At 37.7% G+C, this 19,042-nt stretch overlaps 1 protein-coding gene across 2 annotated transcripts in view; it reads right to left on the bottom strand.

Annotated features, from left to right (window-relative positions):
* ccbe1 (collagen and calcium binding EGF domains 1) overlaps nt 1–19,042 on the bottom strand; it is a 72,699-nt gene that overhangs the window by 24,206 nt on the left and 29,451 nt on the right. For both annotated transcript variants that reach the window (XM_038274925.1, XM_038274924.1), the window contains exons 3-4: nt 1,554–1,606; nt 1,285–1,419 (exon numbers count right to left, since the gene is read on the bottom strand). In XM_038274925.1, coding sequence (XP_038130853.1) covers nt 1,285–1,419; nt 1,554–1,606 — 188 coding nt within the window. The remainder of the gene's footprint in view (nt 1–1,284; nt 1,420–1,553; nt 1,607–19,042) is intronic.

Here is a 19,042-nt window from a genome sequence, read left to right as displayed (position 1 = left end):
CCTGCAGGAGCTTTGCTTCAGGTTGGACACCAAAGCTGGGCAGGTGTTAGGGTAGAGGCAATCTATCTTTGTGGAGTTCGACACAGTATATGTAATTTCATTTTATTTTTATTTAATTTAAATAGGAGTAGGTAATGTAACAACTAAAATAACTGATGATTTTATAGGACCTGAAAGAAGTATACCCTTACAACTGTCCCAAAAAAAATAAAATTACCTCTTCAGCTCTTAAGACTTTTGCAGACATAATTCAGAAACACACAATTACAAACAGAAAATAAAGAAAAATACATAACAAAGAACTTGCTCATTCAATGGCCAGTATTACTTTATCATGGTTATTTTCATAATGCAGAAAAAGTTTTTGATTTGCTTTCATTGTAATGATTTTTAGATAAACAGACACCTTTGATTAAAATGCATCTTTTCATTGTTGCCGTTCTTGATCAATCCTTTTTTTTAATATCAGCTTTTAGCTATTAGCCCAGTTCCATGAAGAAAACGCAACAATCACAACAATAACAATATATATGAAGCATACTGTGTACAGATGAAGATGCCTCCTTTACATTTCTGCCTGTGACAGAGACAATGTTGAGTTTGCATTGGAGTTTGATTAAGTTAAGCATCGGGTATCATTCAGATTTGTGTGTTCAGTTCTGAATTTGTGTCCAGTTCAGTTTAACATGGTAAACACAGGACAGGTTATCTACTTGTTAGGAACACCTGCTGATGAAAGATCAGAGAAACTTTCTGTTGAAGCTAAAAAAAAAGCTCTCTACCAGTGTCCTTACAGTATTTAACAAACAAATTATAGAGAGCATGTTAACATTTTGGATCTCCACACGTTAATCCTGCCACTTTATGCAAGAAAAGAGCCTTTTAGAAGACTGCAAGAGGAACTGAAGGAGTCACACTGAAAATGATCAGACTCCTTCCAATGACAGCGACTGTCCGTCACGGCAACATCAAAAGCACAAGAACCAGACTGCTGCACAATGTTCTGCCGCAAGCTATTGAAATACTGCACTGATGGCCTCTGTATTATTGCTGTTATTTGATATTATTCTCATTCTACTTTTTTTAAATCAAGTATTAATTTTTTCTGTATTCAAGATTATTTTTTTTAAAGTAATCTGTTGGATCGTGCCAAAATAACGTGGCCTTATTTATTGTAACTGTTGGATTTACAATTAAAGTACAATAATACTATACAATAATAAGGTCATTGAATACATAAGAATACATCCTATTAATCACTGGTACATTTGTTTTAGATCTTACCCAGACAGTAGGGCTTCTCTCGATTTCTGTGGCGTTCTCGGTCATAGCGGTAGCCTGAGTAACAAGTGCACACAACGCGACCAAAATGGTCAGTACACTGCTGCTCACAGGGCGCGCCAGCACACACATCATAATCTGGTAAAAAAGATTATAGTATGACTTTACAGCAGGTAACAAGAAATACTGGGAATAATCAGACAATCGAGACTCTGAAGAACTTAGATACTTGGCAGGATCCTCTAAGGTGACATTCAAACTTCTTATCTTACCTTCAGGTATGCACTGGCCCATCACAAACTTGAAGCCTTTGCAACATTTCCTCCTGTAAGATATCAAATTGACATTAACAATAAGTTTCTTTGCGGGAAATCTTTTCAAAGGGAAATAAGATCACAAAGCAAAGGGATAGATTAAAAAAACATTGCCTGCAGGTTTCAATAAAATGTCAGCTTGCTCACTATAGTCGTCGTATAAAAGAAAAACTGTACAAGAAAAGTGAGGAGCTCTTCTTTTTTTAATCTATTGGTTAATTTGTTGATCTAAGAAACCTTAGAAGAAACAAAATACCCTATAGTGCATTTTTATAAAACAATTAGGTCATTTGAGAGTTTAGCTTAATGGTTTCTTCCATTCCATTTTAGTCTTATTGCTTGTGTTTTTAATATCTCCCCATTTGACAACCTTAACATGTTACCTTAGTTACATTAGGGTTTAGGAAGAAGTGAGTCAGTAAGAATAAGTGTTGAAATAGGGCTTTTTTTATAACTTGTCACATTTTGCAGAAGACACATATACTATACTGTGAAAGATTGACAGCTTGCTTAGTTTGGCACTTTGGTTGCCGATGATAAAATGTTTAGGTGTAACACAAACTAAAAATAAAACTGTCATCAGTCATGACAAGTTAGGAGATACAAGAAGTTTTCAACTCAGGACTTTGACACTTCCAGGTAATTATGTTTAACTTCTATAAACAAGTCTAGAGTGACAATGAATTATTAATGTGGCCAGATATACTTTCTCATTAAAAAAGCCCTGTTTTCAAACAAGGGGAAAAAAAGAAAAGGATAATTTGATCTTTACAATAATAGAGCAATTCAAAATTTTCACATTATTGGTGCTTAAAAGAAAAAATAAAACAAGTTTCAACATTCATTGGTTTAAATATAGTAAGCAGCTTGTGGGTGCTTTTAAATGAACCAGAATTCACTACATTCTTCTGCATTTCGAGAAACGATGCAATCCGCTGAGAATATTTAGCTAGGATAAGCACTTCTCTCAAGTTTGGCAAGGGATTGTGTTGAACAGAGACCCAGTTTGTGAGTTTTTTGCATAACACAGATTCATCTTTCTTTTCTTGGATGCAGGGGACAAAGTTGAGTAATATTAGTTATTCCTTTTCCATGGAGTATAAACTAGCTGGGAGATGTATTGACAGGGCTTGGACCTTTTTTGAGCCCTTATTTGAATTAAATCCATTATGTCTGCGCTGCATTTATTCAGTAATACATCTATCACCTATAGCTCAATGTTTAAAAAGATCTGTCCCAACTTTTAACTGCTATATTAAAATAAACTGCTTATAAAAACGTCAAACTTTTCAGTTTTTTACCCCAAAATTGTGTAAGTTGTTAAATGTGAATTGCAAATTAAACTGGTTGGTTAAATGATAACAAGGTAAAACAGTCTAATATGTTAATCGTAAACATTAATTAAATAATATAAGTTCTTTGATGCTGGAATAAACCCAATCCTCTGCAACTTCTGCTCTCCATACATTTAAAGTACCAATATTTTGGTCACAATATGAGAGGAGAGTCAGGGAAGAGATTTAACAATCTATGGCATAAAAGTGACCTTAAAGTTAAATATCACAATACTTTTTACTGCTTCTCTTCCTAATTCTGTTTCAAAACTTTGCTGTTCACATTTTATAAAATGTTTATTGCCATAACAGAGCAGAGTCAGAGAGGAGATGGACCAGATACCAGCAGCAGGGAGAATGATGTAGGGTTTTTACAGGTAGGTACTTTCCTGAAAATATGTCGTGCAGGGAAAAACCAGGCAGGTTTTAGGAAAAGTTATTCATAGATTTCACAGGAAATGTAAAGTTGAATACAAGAGACTGATAAAAAAGCTCCCAGCTCTAAAACAGCTTTTTTATTGACCTTAAATATTATTAATTGAAAGTCAAAGAAACAAAATATTCAGAATAAGATTTAAAATACGAGACAAGAATTGATAAATAATTATCCTGTGGACCAATACACAAATGAAAAAAACATCTCCCTATTTTCAAAACCCAATTTTGACAACTATGGTGTTCATATGAGACAATAACCCGCTTATTTAGTGACCAGACTTAAACATTTAGGCATATTAAGCTCATGTTCAAACACAAAAACCTAAACTTGGATTCTACGTCCCTCTAACTTTGAACGAAGGGATCAATTTCTTGGCATAGTTGTCCGATACGATTTTCTGTCGGATCAAACACAAAATCGGATTCGGTTCAGGACTTTATACACTCTGTTTGGTTTAGCAATCTTTCCAGACAGAGCTGTCTTTCATTGTGATACAAAACATTAATTACAGAGGAAAAGATGAGGGACAGAGACAAAAAAATGTGCAGTTGAGTCCTAAAGTGTGTAAATAATAAATCAAGACGATTTCCAACAAAATGATTGAATATATATTTCATAGTAGGGTTAAAAACAACCGGAGGGAGAGATACAGTGCTAAATGGCTCAGGTGTAAGATAAGAACAAACCATCCATTTATCCATCAATTTTCCATCACGTTTTATCCTTGCTGGTGTTGTGACGGGTGCTGATGCCCATTTCCGGCTGTCAATGGCCGATAGGCGGGGTACACCCTGGACAGATCGCCAGTCCATGGCAGGGCAACAAAGAGGCAAACAGACAAAAAAAAAACATTCACGCACGCAATCACGCCTAAGGAGAATCTATAAAAGCCAATTAACCTAATAGTCATGTTTTTGGACTGTGGGAGGAAGCCGGAGTACCCAGAGAGAACCCATGTATGCTCAGAACATGCAAACTCCATGCAGAAAGACCACGGGCCGGGAATCGAACCCGCTGCAAGTACAAGCCACTTCAATTAAATTGTGCTGATGAAAGTAAGGTAATATATTAATTAATATATCTTATGTGCTCTATGGTTATATGGCAGAAACATCTTACCACAGAAGTATGATAAACATGTTTGCTACATTTAACTGGCTCTGCAACAACCTCGGACCGACCATATCCCCCACACTTTTGAAAAGCTTGAGACGCCCCTGATTAGCTCTATGTTTTAAACTAGAAAGGCAGTTAATCACAGTTACACACAATTTTTGCATAGCCATTTAGTTGGTATGGATAGCTTTCGACCCTTTATCTATTGTAAACCTTTGAACCTTCTAAAATGAAAGGAAATTGAACATTTTTGATTTACTCAGATTCAGAGATGGGAAGTATGGAAGTACAAATACTTCGTAACTGTACTCAAGTTGATTTTTCTGATATTTTTACTTTACTACTTATTTTTATGGTGACTTTTTACTTCTACTCCTTACATTTTTACACAAATATCTGTACTTTCTACTCCTTACATTTTAAAAAATTGGCTCGTTACTTTAGTTTTGAATCATTTCAATGGAGTTACCGTTATTATTTTTCACTTCATCAATACCAAATTCAATCTAATTGGATGGGAATCTACGTTGCATTTGACGCACCACTACAAGATGAATCGACAGATTCGGCGGTATTCATTGGCGGCAAATCATTGCAGCTTGGTGGCGGTGGCGTTAGCATAGTAGTATGGACGACGACATGATTGAAAATGAACACAACGGAGATCTAGTCCTATTGGCAGACATCCATTTAAAATGTAGGCAACGGCATGAAAAAAGTGGTTTCTACTTTTACTTTTATACTTTAAGTAAATTTACAAGCCTCTACTTTGTTACTTTACACGAGTAAAGAAGTTTAATCAGTACTTCCACTTTTACCAGAGTATTTTTTAACACAAGTATCTGTACTTTTACTCAAGTACGGAAAGTGAGTACTTTTGCCATCTCTGCTCAGATTACATTTACATGTATTATATTGGCAAAACTAAAAATAATAATTTGATTTATTTAGATTTTATAAAAAAAATCCCAATGTTATTGTAATCATAAAATAATCTGTAAAGCTCCCAGAGAGGCATTAGCCCCATTTACACTACCCCTCTGAAACCGACCCGTGCAGAGTTCAGACCGAGCTTGGATCAGTTAGCCATGCTGAGCTTGGTTCTTTACAATCGTTTACACATCATGCTAGAACGGTTCCTCACACCCTTGTGTTGATCTACGGTACTACTGCTAGGATTGAAGGAGGGAATCATGCAAATCAAAATGGCGGCATGCGTAACATTCAGGACATTATGTTTGATTATAATTGTGATATTTCGTTATTTGCAGAGAGTCAGGCCAAGAATTGGTCGCACCATGCTATTTTAATGCCATTTTATGAAATGTAGTCTTCATAAGATTTTGATTGTTGTTTACAGTTCTTCTTCTTCTGTTCTGTGGTGGTTGTCAAGCAACTTACTGATGTGCATTACTACCAACTACTGGAAGCTGACTGTTAGGAGATGACGTGGTCTGCTCATGCACTCTTTGTTATCAGAGACCTACTGTTGAACTAGTTCTAGTTTAGCACGGTTCGGTTGTGTCTGGCACGGTCCAGTTCCATTTACACTCAACAGTTATCTCGGTTACTGTGCTGGGACAACTCTCGGCACAGTTCCAACACATCTGGAGAAAGCTAAACCTTTATAAATTCATACAAATACTTTTTGTCACAATAAACTGCCCATCAGAAAACATCTTCAAATCAAACTGTTTGTGATAGAGTTAATGTGGCCAGGCGTTAGCTGGCAGTTACACACTTCCCTGAGCAACTCGTAGTGTCAGTCCCACTCATTGCCATGGGTATGTACACCTTCTTCACTTTTTTTTCTGAAGCTACAATGCAGATTAGTTACTCCTTTTTATCTTATGACATTACAAAACAAGGAGTATAGGGAAGTGGTACTCATAGGAAATCCTAAACATCTGCAGACAGCGAAGGCAGTATGTGGCTTATAGGCACAGCACACACCACTCTCTGGGAGCTTTTATGCTTTTCAGAAGTTACAGTGTTGTTTTATCCAATATTTCATTGCCAGATTTTGATCATTTAGTTTGAACTCAGACCTGCCCTGCCCCACTTTAAAAAGATGACGAAAGTGTCCAATCAAACACTGAAAAACTCTGTAATATGGTGCAGTCATTGTCTCTTTGTTTATATTAAAATATGTTAAGCAGCTTTATTCAACAACAGTAAGGATTATTGCAGCATTTATTAGTATCTTTATAATTAGTTGGAGAGGGCATTTAAATTAATTTAAATGATGCCCTATCTATAGATTTGGTGCAAGAATAAAGATGGGAAAACTTATTTTGACAAATACAAATGTTGACATTATGTTAAGGGTGGAGGAGGTTTACTGTTACTCAGAGAATAATTGTAATACGTAATTCAATCACACCCACACATGTTCACCACATGATTGCACCATAGAAAAAGTCAAAACATTTACACCCAGGAACAGATAACAGTCCAAGAAATTATTGGATTATCATGGTAATTAAAGAAATGTTACATGATTAAAAGCAGGTAGTATATAACAACTACAAACAGATGTTAGTTATATTTTACTACCAGCTGTACCAAACTGATTGCATTTTAGAAGATTTACACAGACATGTCATAACTGAAGCAACTAATCATGTTAAAATTAGATTTTCCTCCCTTAGCTTTTCATTTGAAGGACTCCTGTAAGCTGGTTTAGGCATCGGTTCAGATGCATAAAGGAACAAAGCAAAAGATGGCAACAGCAAAATTGATAACAGTGTGAAAGAAAATATGTAATTTTTTCTTGCATTTCTCTGTTGTTTAAACAGACTTATTTTTAATTTTTTTTTTGTTAGTCAATTAAAATCTAGACCTTTCAAATAAATATAAGATTGGTTTCTAATCTTTCTACTTTATCTTTTAAATGTATCTGGTTTGTCATTTTGACAAAACACTGGATTTAGCCTACTCTAACATTAAAGATGCATTCAGAGCAGCTCCCCGCCCCCACCTCGGGTCATCAGATCACCTACTGTATCTGTCATGCTAATACCTGCATACAGGCCCAAGCTAATCAGGGCAAAACCAACAGTGAAGGAGGTCAGAGTGTGGACTGAGGGGGCCATGGAGAAACACCAGAACTGCTTTGAATGCTCGGTCTAAAACATGTTCAAGACTGCAGCAGCCTATAACAACAAGATAAATATAGATGAGTATACCATGACTGTGTCAGCGTACATCAACAAATGCATTGAGGATGTCAGCACCACAAAGAAAATCACCACCCGGGCCAACCTATGACCCTGGATGAATGGGGAGGTTCGGAAATCGCTATAAGCACTGAACTCAGCTTTCAAATCTGGTGATAAAGAGGCACCGAGAACAGCGAGAGTCAACTTGAACCGTGCTGTCAGATCAGTGAAGCAGAACCACATCCGGAAGATCCAGGATCTCTTCCACAATGCCAGCAACACCAGGAGGATGTGGCAAGGCATATGTGTGATCACAGACTACAACATCCTAACCAAGCTCCACTGCTCATAAAACAGCTCAGCGGTAGAGGTGGTCAGCAGCATCAAATTCCAGGGGGTGCACATCACTGACAACCTCACCTGACCAGGCACAAAAGCTCTTGTACTTTCTGCAGAGGATGAGGAGAGCCCACCTGCCCCCACCCATTCTATCCACTCTGACCAGCTGTCTCACCGTGTGGTGTGGAGGCGCAGCGCCTCAGGCTGGAAGAAAGGGAATAGAGTGGTGAGAACAGCAGAGAGGATCATCAGGGCTCCTATTCCCTCCATTAAAGACATTTCTTCCCAGCGCTGCATGTCCCGAGCCCCTAACATCATCAGTGACCCCTCACACCCCCACCATGGACTGTTCTCTATGCTGCCCTATGGAAAGAGGCTTCGCAGCATTCAGTGCAGGTCCAACAGATTCTGCAACAGATTCTTCCCCACTGCCATCAGACTGCTGAACTGCTGAAAAAACTCTAAATCATGTCACAAACTCTGCATCACACTGATAACACCAAACCAAAAATACTGCACATTTGCACCATTTATTTGAATGCTCTGAACTTCAATATCAATTCCTTTTCTGCACCATGCCTTTTCTCTCACACTATTTACATTTTATCACTGCTGGACTTTCTAAAATGGAACTGTTTTGAAAGCTGTACAAAACGAAATTTAATTTTTGTATACACACTGTAAACAAAATGACAATAAAAGTTGTCAAAGTCTAAGTCATGATTTCTTATTTCATCCCACCAATTTATCAAAATGGTACAGAACAGACCTCTTCTATGTGTGTTTTATTGCTACTTGGGGAGTCTTTTTTAGTTTAAAGGAATAGTACACCCAAAACATGATTAGCCTTCATTTTCTACTCACCTCCATGCTGAACAACACTCTGGAGTACTTTTTTGATATCTCAAATGCATCTGGAGATGTGGGAGACTTCTTGCTGTCTGCTGACATTCAAATAATGGAGGTCTATGGCGCCCGAGACAGAAAGGTCCACAAAAGTCCACAAAAACTTGTCAATATTCCTCCATACTGCTCGTCCAATGTAATCCAAGTGTCCTGAGTGGGTAGCATCCAGAATTTACTCGAAACGAAGTCATTTAGAACGTTTTAGAGCCTAAACAGTAGTGTATAGGATTTCCTAATAGCGCCCCCATGCGCGCTCACAATTCTACGGAAGCCGGCAGACCAAACCAGCGCATTCAGCTCGGCAAAGAACTCATGCTCTTCCTCAACACTGAAGTCCTCAGACATTTTTCTTTCGTTGTTTCTTTCTTTGCACAGGTAAACAGCACATTTCTTCTTCTACGCTTGCATTATCGGCAGACCAGACGCTGAATGCGCACTTCCTTCCGGTTTGGTCTGCCGGCTTCCGTAGAATCGTGAGCGCGCATGGGGGCGCTATTAGGAAATCCTATACACTACTGTTTAGGCTCTAAAACGTTCTAAATGACTTCGTTTCGAGTAAATTCTGGATGCTACCCACTCAGGACACTTGGATTACATTGGACGAGCAGTATGGAGGAATATTGACACGTTTTTGTGGACCTTTATGGACCTTTCTGTCTCGGGCGCCATGGACCTCCATTATTTGAATGTCAGCAGACAGCAAGAAGCCTCCCAGATCTCCAGATGCATTTGAGATATCAAAAAAGTACTCCAGAGTGTTGTTCAGCATGGAGGTGAGTAGAAAATGAAGGCTAATCATGTTTTGGGTGTACTATTCCTTTAAGATATACAGTAAACAAGCAATCCTATCACTTACAAAATGGGTAGTCATGGTTCAAGCTCGAGGTCATCTACCAGAGGCCTAAGATTCACTTTCCATAGAGTATTCAAACTGTTCCAGGGTCAGTGCTCTTCTGGACCTCCACCATTTCCAAAATTCCACTGAGGCTCTTCAAAGGTTTGAGGGTCACAGTGCTAAGTGCTCCAATTCATAGAGGCATTACTGTAGCCAAAACTTCCAACAGTTTTTCCATTTTCTTTTTACACCCCTCATATTCTGTTTTTAATCTTACTGCATGATGAGTTAAGGAAATTGAATAGTTTTATATTTGTGGACCCCTAAGAATTAACATGGATGTGTGTCTAGGTCAATAACATCCCCCTGAGGACTCAGTGCACTTACAGCAAACAGTCAGTTTAGCAAAAACAAACAGGGTTAGCTTAAAAATCAAGATAAAACAAACATCTATATCCGCTTCCAAAAGATCACAGAAGAGACTAAAAGGATCCCAAGGAAACTAGATTCAGATCTGTGGGGAAATTAATTCATGTTGGGCTGTGCGCCTGTTAAATTATTACTAGATCTTTGTCATGTCTCTTAATATACCACTGCAAGACTTTTCATATAAAACTTTTTAAATGAAATATTAGCATTATCTCTTAATTTCATTAACCCGAATCTTTCCATTAGCATTAATTGATTTAATTTTAAAATGATGTACTCCTCTATTACCCTTAGTCTATCCTTCTGTGCATTTAAAAAAAAACACAGTTTGTGCAGCCAAAGAGAAATGAGACAGTAGCTATATGACCTGTGCATAAAGTTAAAACTGATGTGAAGGTCAGTGCATCAAGCAGCTTTATAAACGTGGCTCTTCCGTGAGAAAACATAATTTATACAAAGTGCATAATCTAAAAGTTTTTACTCCGTCCCTTTTGTTCTTTTTACATTTAGAAAAAACTATGACAAAGCAAAAGGCCTCAGATGTCAACATTTTGTTAAGAGAGTCAAAATGTCTGCAATTTAAACCCAGCAATTCTCTGACGATCTCAGAGGCTTGTGAGAGTACATTTAATTTCCCTTCGGGATCAATAAGGTTTTTTGAATTAAACTGAATCAGTAAAAACATCATTATGAAGACAAAGGAGGAAAGCAGCAAATAAATGGAAAACATTGCAGAGAAGTAAGAAACAGGGTTCTTCTAGGAAATGGTACCAACAACCTAAGCCACCCCTTAAACATAAAATGATTCTTATTATCCAGGTGAACTTCACTACAATGCTTCTTTAGGTTTCTTAAAAGACACAGATACAAAATAGAATTTAATTCTGTTGCAACATTTAAAAAATTAATTTCTACTTTTTGAGTGTAATGTGAGATAAACACATTCGGATTTTTAAAGATGATATAATTAATTAAAAACAGCAACAACATAGTAAAAAAGTCCAAATAAACCTTTGCTAACAATCGCTATAAATACAATTCTGTTTGTCTGCTTCATGCTAATCAGCAAACAAACTCAAAACACATGGATTTCATTCATATTTATGAGTTAAAGAACAAGAAGCAACGATTTCCCAAATGCCTCCATGACACCTCTCTACAAGAATATCAATGAGCCATGTTTGCAAGGTCACACATCTGCACGCTCGGGAACGCAATGCTGAGACTGACATTTACTTTCAAACAAAGAGCACTGCACTTGTTCAATGCTCGGGACATCACAGAAAATCTGTTTGTTTTGCCACCTGTGCCTTTTTTCACCCCAAAGGTCATTTCATTTTGCCAGTGACACATATCACTTTACATGGGCCCCTTGAAATCTAGACATAAACTAGTCTGACCTCAGTTGCCTGGGGTGAAGCATAAGCACTTTAATCACCTTATAAACAGAGGCCTTCTTCTGAAACAACATGGTGAACCAGCTTGGCCTGGGTTCGTCTTTATCAGAACTTGGTAATTCCTGTTGACATGTGAGTTTAAGTGGAGGAGCCCACTGAATTTATTTAGGCTAGAAACCAGAACAGGATGAAAAGAATCAATTCAGTAAAGCATGTTCTTATTTCTAACAATTAGAAACCTAAAAGATATCACAGACCCACAGCTGTGAGACGATACAAGCAATCTGTGCAAAAGCTTATTATCCTAGCCATTTATACACAATAACATGTCTGCATTCCGCAGGAGAAAATGTGTTCTGGAGCTTGAAACAACATTTTCATTCAGATCCGAGATTTGACACTGAAAATGGCAGAAAGCATTTCAAAGTATTCAGGCAAGGACTGATGCATTTTAGCATGTTTGTTTCAGTTCAGTTTGTATAATTCAGAGTTGGCTCAAAAAAGATTCCTCTTAGTCCTAGAAAATTATCAATCAAAAGATTATTAATAAATGTCAAGCCATTTTTCCATGATCACAGAATAATATTCAAAGTAAGAAATAAAATCTCAATTAGACAAGCGATATAAAAAAATTTAAAAATGCAGAATTATTCATCCAGAGCGAAGGCACTTTTAAAATATATTTATAAGAATTACCGTACTATTATTGTTGTTATTACTGTTAAAACTATGAAATATATATTGACAAATTCAGATTCATATTTTAGGGATTAAAGAAGACATTGTAAACTGTTTGAAAGGTTTGAAAACATTTATCTATGTCTGAATAGCCACAGACAAAATGCTTCGTGTTGTTTTGGAAACCCTGCACCAGTGCTGGCAGACAGTGATATCTAACGAGTTGGAAACAAGGTTAATTAAAAGGTCAGACTAATTTGAATATTTGCAAACATGCAGTTAAATATTACTTTACTATCTACTGGTCGAAGGCAGCCTCAATCATCTGGAAGCAGTAGCTTACTAAAGTGGTTCCTTCTGCATTCTGTTGAAATAAAAACAGACGTCTATCTTTTTAAAGATATTTTAAGGATCAAAACAACTGCTATATTTAGTCCTTTGGTGGTTGTTATATTCCTGTCTAATGAAGTATCTTAGATGCAATGTTTTAAAAACTTTGAGTAAAATCTTGTGATTATTGGAAACATTTTTTTTAAATAGTTTTTGGTTTTAAAATTTGCCCTTTGGAGATCATCCTATGTGACCCCAATGACTCATGCGGGTGTAGATGGATGGATGGTTTATGAAAGTTTTATTGCTATTCGAGTGTAGATTTTTCTAAACTTAAGAGATATAATTTTTTTTATTTCCTTTAATCACTAAAAAAGGTTTCATTTTTTTTTGTTTGAGTATGATTGGAACACTTTATTTTTCAAGAGATAATCAAAAGATTGATGTTAAGTGTTGATTAGACATCCGCATTTGGAAATCTACGGATACAGTATGTAATGTGAGCTGTACAGAAATAATTTATATGTGTTAATAAGAGATAAAATATGTGATAGCTAATACCTAGTAAGATTATAAAAACACATGACTACTGATAATAAAAAAAATAAAGCAGCAAAACTCAGAGAAAACTAACAACCGTGATAATAATAATAATAATACATATTTTTCATCACACATTCCTATCAAACAAAGTTTCTAGAGTCTGACCCTGTTTCCTTTCTTTCACCTCAAAGCTTTTATCACATTACCCATTTTCTTGATAGAAACAGTGAACAAGGTATATGATCTGAACCATTTGAAATAATATTTCACACATCAGCCATAAAATTCCTTATGTGTAGTGTTTAATGTTTTTTTTTACAGGTTTCTATTATATTTGCACTAGCTTTTTTTATGCAAATAACACATGGGTTTTAGTATTGTGCAAAACTTCAAATAAACTGCATGTTTGCACAAATCAGATAGTTCCTGATTCCCAAATTCTTTTCAGAGATCCAAATCTTTATAAATCACCAAATCAATCCAGGGAAGAAACCCAAATCTGTGTCACAAATGAAAAGGCACATTTATAAGTTATAGTGTTCTGTAGCTGGCAGTGATGGAAATAGTATGTGCACCATTTATCTACAAAAAACAGGGTTGAGAGAAATATCACTTGCTGGGACACGTTGACAGAAATAATACTGGCAAGTTAGCAATCAGCCACTGTGACATGAAAGATTACAGCGGGGATTGCAAACACTGACGTTGACAAAGCAAACCTTTGCCAATTGTGCTTACAGGAAAGGTTCAAGGTTAGAAAGAGCAGACTGATGATATTTGTCATCTATTTTTAAACCACATTCTTTGTGCTTTTAAGATGTGTCTTGATAAACTACATGATCTCTTATGAGATTGTCAGTTGCTCAGTTGGGAGGCAGAATTTCCTCTTATATAACAGGACAAATGAAAGTATTTTTATTTCCTTTTCTTTGAGCCAGAGAAACCCACTCTTTGCCTTGAACTTCTCAGTTGAGATAAAATTTAAGGTGACAGTTAGCTGCTGCTCAGCCTGTTGTGGACTGCTTAAATACCATCTGGATATAATATAATATACAGAGAAAAAAGAGGTATGTCCTCTGTTTAAACAAAATTGAATACCCAAGACTTTATTATCCACTAAACCAGTAATAAAGATAATTAGCAGACATGCATCAGATATTTAGGTCCATGCATAAAGTGGAATGGTATATTAACATTTATGCAACACTTTGTGCAAATTTCTTTTTTTAAATAATAGTTTCAAGATGCCATCTGTAATGGAAGAGTGAACAACTGCCCCTTGAAGCAAGTGGGTCCTGGGTTTGATTCCCTACTTGGGGTCCTTTGGCATGAAGTTTGCATGTTCTCCTCGTGTATGTGTGAGTTCTCATGGGTACTCTGGCTTCCTCAAACAGTTCGACTGCCCTTAGGTGTGTGAGTATTTGCTTGGTTGTATGTCTTTGAGTTTCCCTGCAATGGACTGACAACTTATCCGAGGTGTAACCCTCCTTTTGCCCATAGACTGTTTAAGATAGGCACAAACTCAGCAATGGAAAGATGGATCACCAATTGGGCAATTCTAGCAGCTTCATTGGCTTCCTCTGAAAACAACTGAAAATTAACTTGGGGGGGAAATCCCTCCCCCTAATGTAACTGGACTCTTATGTTAATATATTATTATGTAACATATTTCATAGTTTTCTTGTATGGTAATCATTTTTTTTCTTATGAAATGTCAATTTATGGTGAAAACAATCCACACCATGATTCTAAAACCCCATAACTTAACAATGACAGGTAGGACATTTACTCCTTCAAACATTAGGTGTGCAATAAAAAAGGTTACATTTCTGACCCAATTTTATGACCTCAGTTTTAAAGAGCATTTTCCAATTTATAGAGTTTTATTTTTTTTTTAAAGTTTTACTTTATTTTTTTCTAAAGCTGTTATGTAGTGAATGTTCATAAAAGTCATTGAGCTTAAGTGCATTATTTACAGTTTTCCTGAAAAAATATACCACTCCAAAAATACTAGCACTTTCTGATTGACTGTGAGTGTTCCTCTCCTCTTAATGTGCACTTTACTGCAAATTAGTCAAGTTATATACTTACCTGAACTGATTTCCTTTTTATCTGGATTATGGTTTGTTACTGAGATTTGAAGTGAATTTCATCTCAGCACTCCTTTAGCAACATATTAAGAAAAGATTGACCTGCTCAATACTTATCTTACCTGCTGAAGGATAGAGATGGGTAGAGCATTAAAAGATTTCACTCTAGAGTAGAACTAATTTAACATATATTTTTTATTCAAAAGGCGAAAATATTGATACAAAGAATTATTTAATTAAGACGGAGTACACACAATACTTGTTTGCGGCAGTGATGCAGTACGGTAGTGTTTGGTTAGGTAAATATACCTATTACACCACTAGATGGCAGTAATTCTTAAACAATAACCCTTTAAAGGTACACTATGCAACCGGTGTTGATTTTCCAGTGAGGCTCCCTCCAGAGGGCGAAAGTAAAAGCGCACTGTCGTAAATATGCACAGCTGTTCTCCTGGTTTCTCCGTCAAGCCAGGCGCGGTTGTTTTGAGCTTAGCAGCGAATGACTAACGCTGCGTTCACACTGGACGTAGCTGGCGCGACAGAAGCAGCGAGTTTACATGCAAAGTCAATGGTTGACGCGAGTCAAGGCGCAGCAAAAGGTCCCGCAGTGCGTTTTGAGCACCAGGCGCAGCACGTCTGAGCAGCTGAAGCAGCGCGTCGGGTGCGTTTAACGCAGGGAGAGAGACACAGCGCTGATGATCACTCCTCTTAAACAGTTTATTGACGCCTAAATTAACTTAAAATGCAGAAATCTGCTGGCAGAATATGCAGTTTGGATTATTTAGATGAAAAACACCTACCAGCTGCCGCGGTGAACCGCTGCTGATGAAGGGATCCATACTGTCGGCGCCCCGCTGGTATGTGGGGGTCTGAGCGGCTCCGACAGAAAAAATATTGAAGGGAGGATAATAATCTGAATGAACTGACTGCACTGATTATGTTTTCAGGTGTATTTTCTCACTTAAACACATATTAAAACTACTTTATTCCCACTGATCACAGCAAATATAGCTGCAAGGCAGAGAAAGGATAGTGAAGCTCCGCCCAACGCGCCTCAGACACACTTTTGCACCGCGCAGCCAGAGCAGCAAAGCTGCTTCAGCCACGCGTCAGAACTAACTGGTACAAGCAGCAAAAAGGAAGCAGCAGACGCGATTTTGCTGCTTTTGCTGCGTCAACGTAGCATAACTGCACAAAGATTGCCACTGTGCTAGCAACGAGCATGCTTTTAACTGGGGGGTGTAGCAGTTCTCGCCGTAAAGCAAGACTGACTCTCGTGAGACTTCTGAGCCTGTGGGTGCGGGTCGGTGCTCCTGCAATTGCAAGTGCAGTATTTCCCCCACAGACCACCAGGGCGGCCGAGAATACCTTTGTTCAACCTGAAATGACTCATTTAGTCATCCATAACGTTATGGAACACATTAATTAACTGAAAAATTTTGCATAGTGTCCCTTTAAGTATTTAGTAATTGTTGGCTCGTAACATCTGGTTTAATGTTAAATACAAATTTTGAATGCCAGAAAACAAAATAAAACAAATACAAATTAATAACTTCATTGAAAAACAATAAAATGAGCAGATATTACAATATTTACAGTAGGAATGTACACTATATTGCCAAAAGTATTTGCTCACCTGCCTTGACTCACATATGAGCTTAAGTGACATCCCGTTCCTAATCCATAGGGTTCAATATGACGTCGGTCCACCCTTTGCAGCTAGAACAGCTTCAACTCTTCTGGGAAGGCTGTCCACAAGGTTTAGGAGTGTGTTTATGGGAATTTTTGACCATTCTTCCAGAAGCGCATTTGTGAGGTCGCACACTGATGTTGGACGAGAAGGCCTGGCTCTCAGTCTCCGCTCTAATTCATCCCAAAGGTGTTCTATCGGGTTGAGGTCAGGACTCTGTGCAGGCCAGTCAAGTTCATCCACACCAGACTCTGTCATCCATGTCTTTATGGACCTTGCTTTGTGCACTGGTGCACAGTCATGTTGGAAGAGGAAGGGGCCAGCTCCAAACTGTTCCCACAAAGTTGGGAGCATGGAATTGTCCAAAATGTCTTGGTATGCTGAAGCATTCAGAGTTCCTTTCACTGGAACTAAGGGGCCAAGCCCAGCTCCTGAAAAACAACCTCACACCATAATCCCCCCTCCACCAAACTTTACACTTGGCACAATGCAGTCAGACAAGTACCGTTCTCCTGGCAACCGCCAAACCCAGACCCGTCCATCAGATTGCCAGATGGAGAAGCGCGATTCGTCACTCCAGAGAACGCGTCTCCACTGCTCTAGAGTCCAGTGGCGGCGTGCTTTACACCACCGCATCCGACGCTTTGCATTGCACTTGGTGATGTATGGCTTGGATGCAGCTGCTCGACCATGGAAACCCATTCCATGAAGCTCTCTGCGCACTGTTCTTGAGCTAATCTGAAGGCCACATGAAGTTTGGAGGTCTGTAGTGATTGACTCTGCAGAAAGTTGGCGACCTCTTCGCACTATGCGCGTCAGCATCCGCTGACCCCGCTCCGTCAGTTTACGTGGCCTACCTCTTCGTGGCTGAGTTGCTGTCGTTCCCAAACACTTCCATTTTCTTATAATACAGCTGACAGTTGACTGTGGAATATTTAGGAGCGAGGAAATTTCACGACTGGATTTGTTGCACAGGTGGCATCCTATCACAGTTCCACGCTGGAATTCACTGAGCTCCTGAGAGCGACCCATTCTTTCACAAATGTTTGTAAAAACAGTCTGCATGCCTAGGTGCTTGAATTTATACACCTGTGGCCATGGAAGTGATTGGAACACCTGATTCCAATAATTTGGATGGGTGAGCAAATACTTTTGGCAATATAGTGTATATGTTAGGAAAGGATGAAAAACTTGCAAGGATAAAATCTACCGTTTATTCACCTGGTCTCTGAATAGCTCAAGTTACTTATGGTGGGTCAAATCAGAGGTTTGTCAGAAATTATATTCCTGTATGAGCAGTGATGCTTTTTTACTGAATTCAAGAAAAAGCAATCTTAAAGAGAAAAATAATTTGTAAAGTAAAAGAAACATATGGAGAGAACAAGTTTCAAACTAATAGCAAAAAATGATGTCATTTGAGACTGAAGAAAAAGTAAGTGCAACTAGTTACTATCATTGTAAGTTTAACGGCCATGCTCAGATACAAATTTAGATAAACCTATAAAAAAATATATGCATTCCTTGTCAGACTTCAACTTTTAAAGCCTTTGAGTTTTGAGGCATGTTCTGGGAATGTCCATTAATATAATTTGGAAGTAAAAGTCTAATGATGGAAGTCAAAAACTCCAACTGCATGCCAAAATGTCCTTTAACACTAGAACACTTATAAATTGACAAAATAAACAGAAGCAACAGATGTATGATATCAGAGTTAGATAAACCAACTTCACATTTGCAGAGGCACATCTGTCAGTGCTGCATCCATCCCTTGACGAAAAAGACTCCGCAGAGCGAGGACATCGTTTGAATGCCTAAAAACCTTTGAGTATCCCAAAACTCCAGACCTTGAAGAGGTCATCTGTTAAGCTAAAACACATCACTCAGAAACTGAAAAAGCTTGCTACAGATAATAGATTTGTGTCAGGAGACCTTTAGTTAAACAGAGAAGTCTTCCGCATAAACAAACCGTTGCACTTGGAAATCTCTGTCAAGGTTTTAGGTGCATTTTCAGCGATTTAGAGAAGAATAAATAAAGAATAGGTAATGCTTAATAACATTATATAAGCACCAAAATAAATACTTTTACACTAAAACAACTTTGTTGCAGTAAATACACTAGATAAAGAGACTAAGTCCTGTATTAGCATTTTATCTAAGAAC

The sequence above is a fragment of the Cyprinodon tularosa genome, unplaced genomic scaffold (assembly GCF_016077235.1).
Source record: "Cyprinodon tularosa strain WSP-4 unplaced genomic scaffold, ASM1607723v1 ctg94, whole genome shotgun sequence".
Lineage (NCBI taxonomy): Eukaryota > Metazoa > Chordata > Actinopteri > Cyprinodontiformes > Cyprinodontidae > Cyprinodon > Cyprinodon tularosa.
This window is presented reverse-complemented; position numbering and strand designations above follow the sequence as displayed.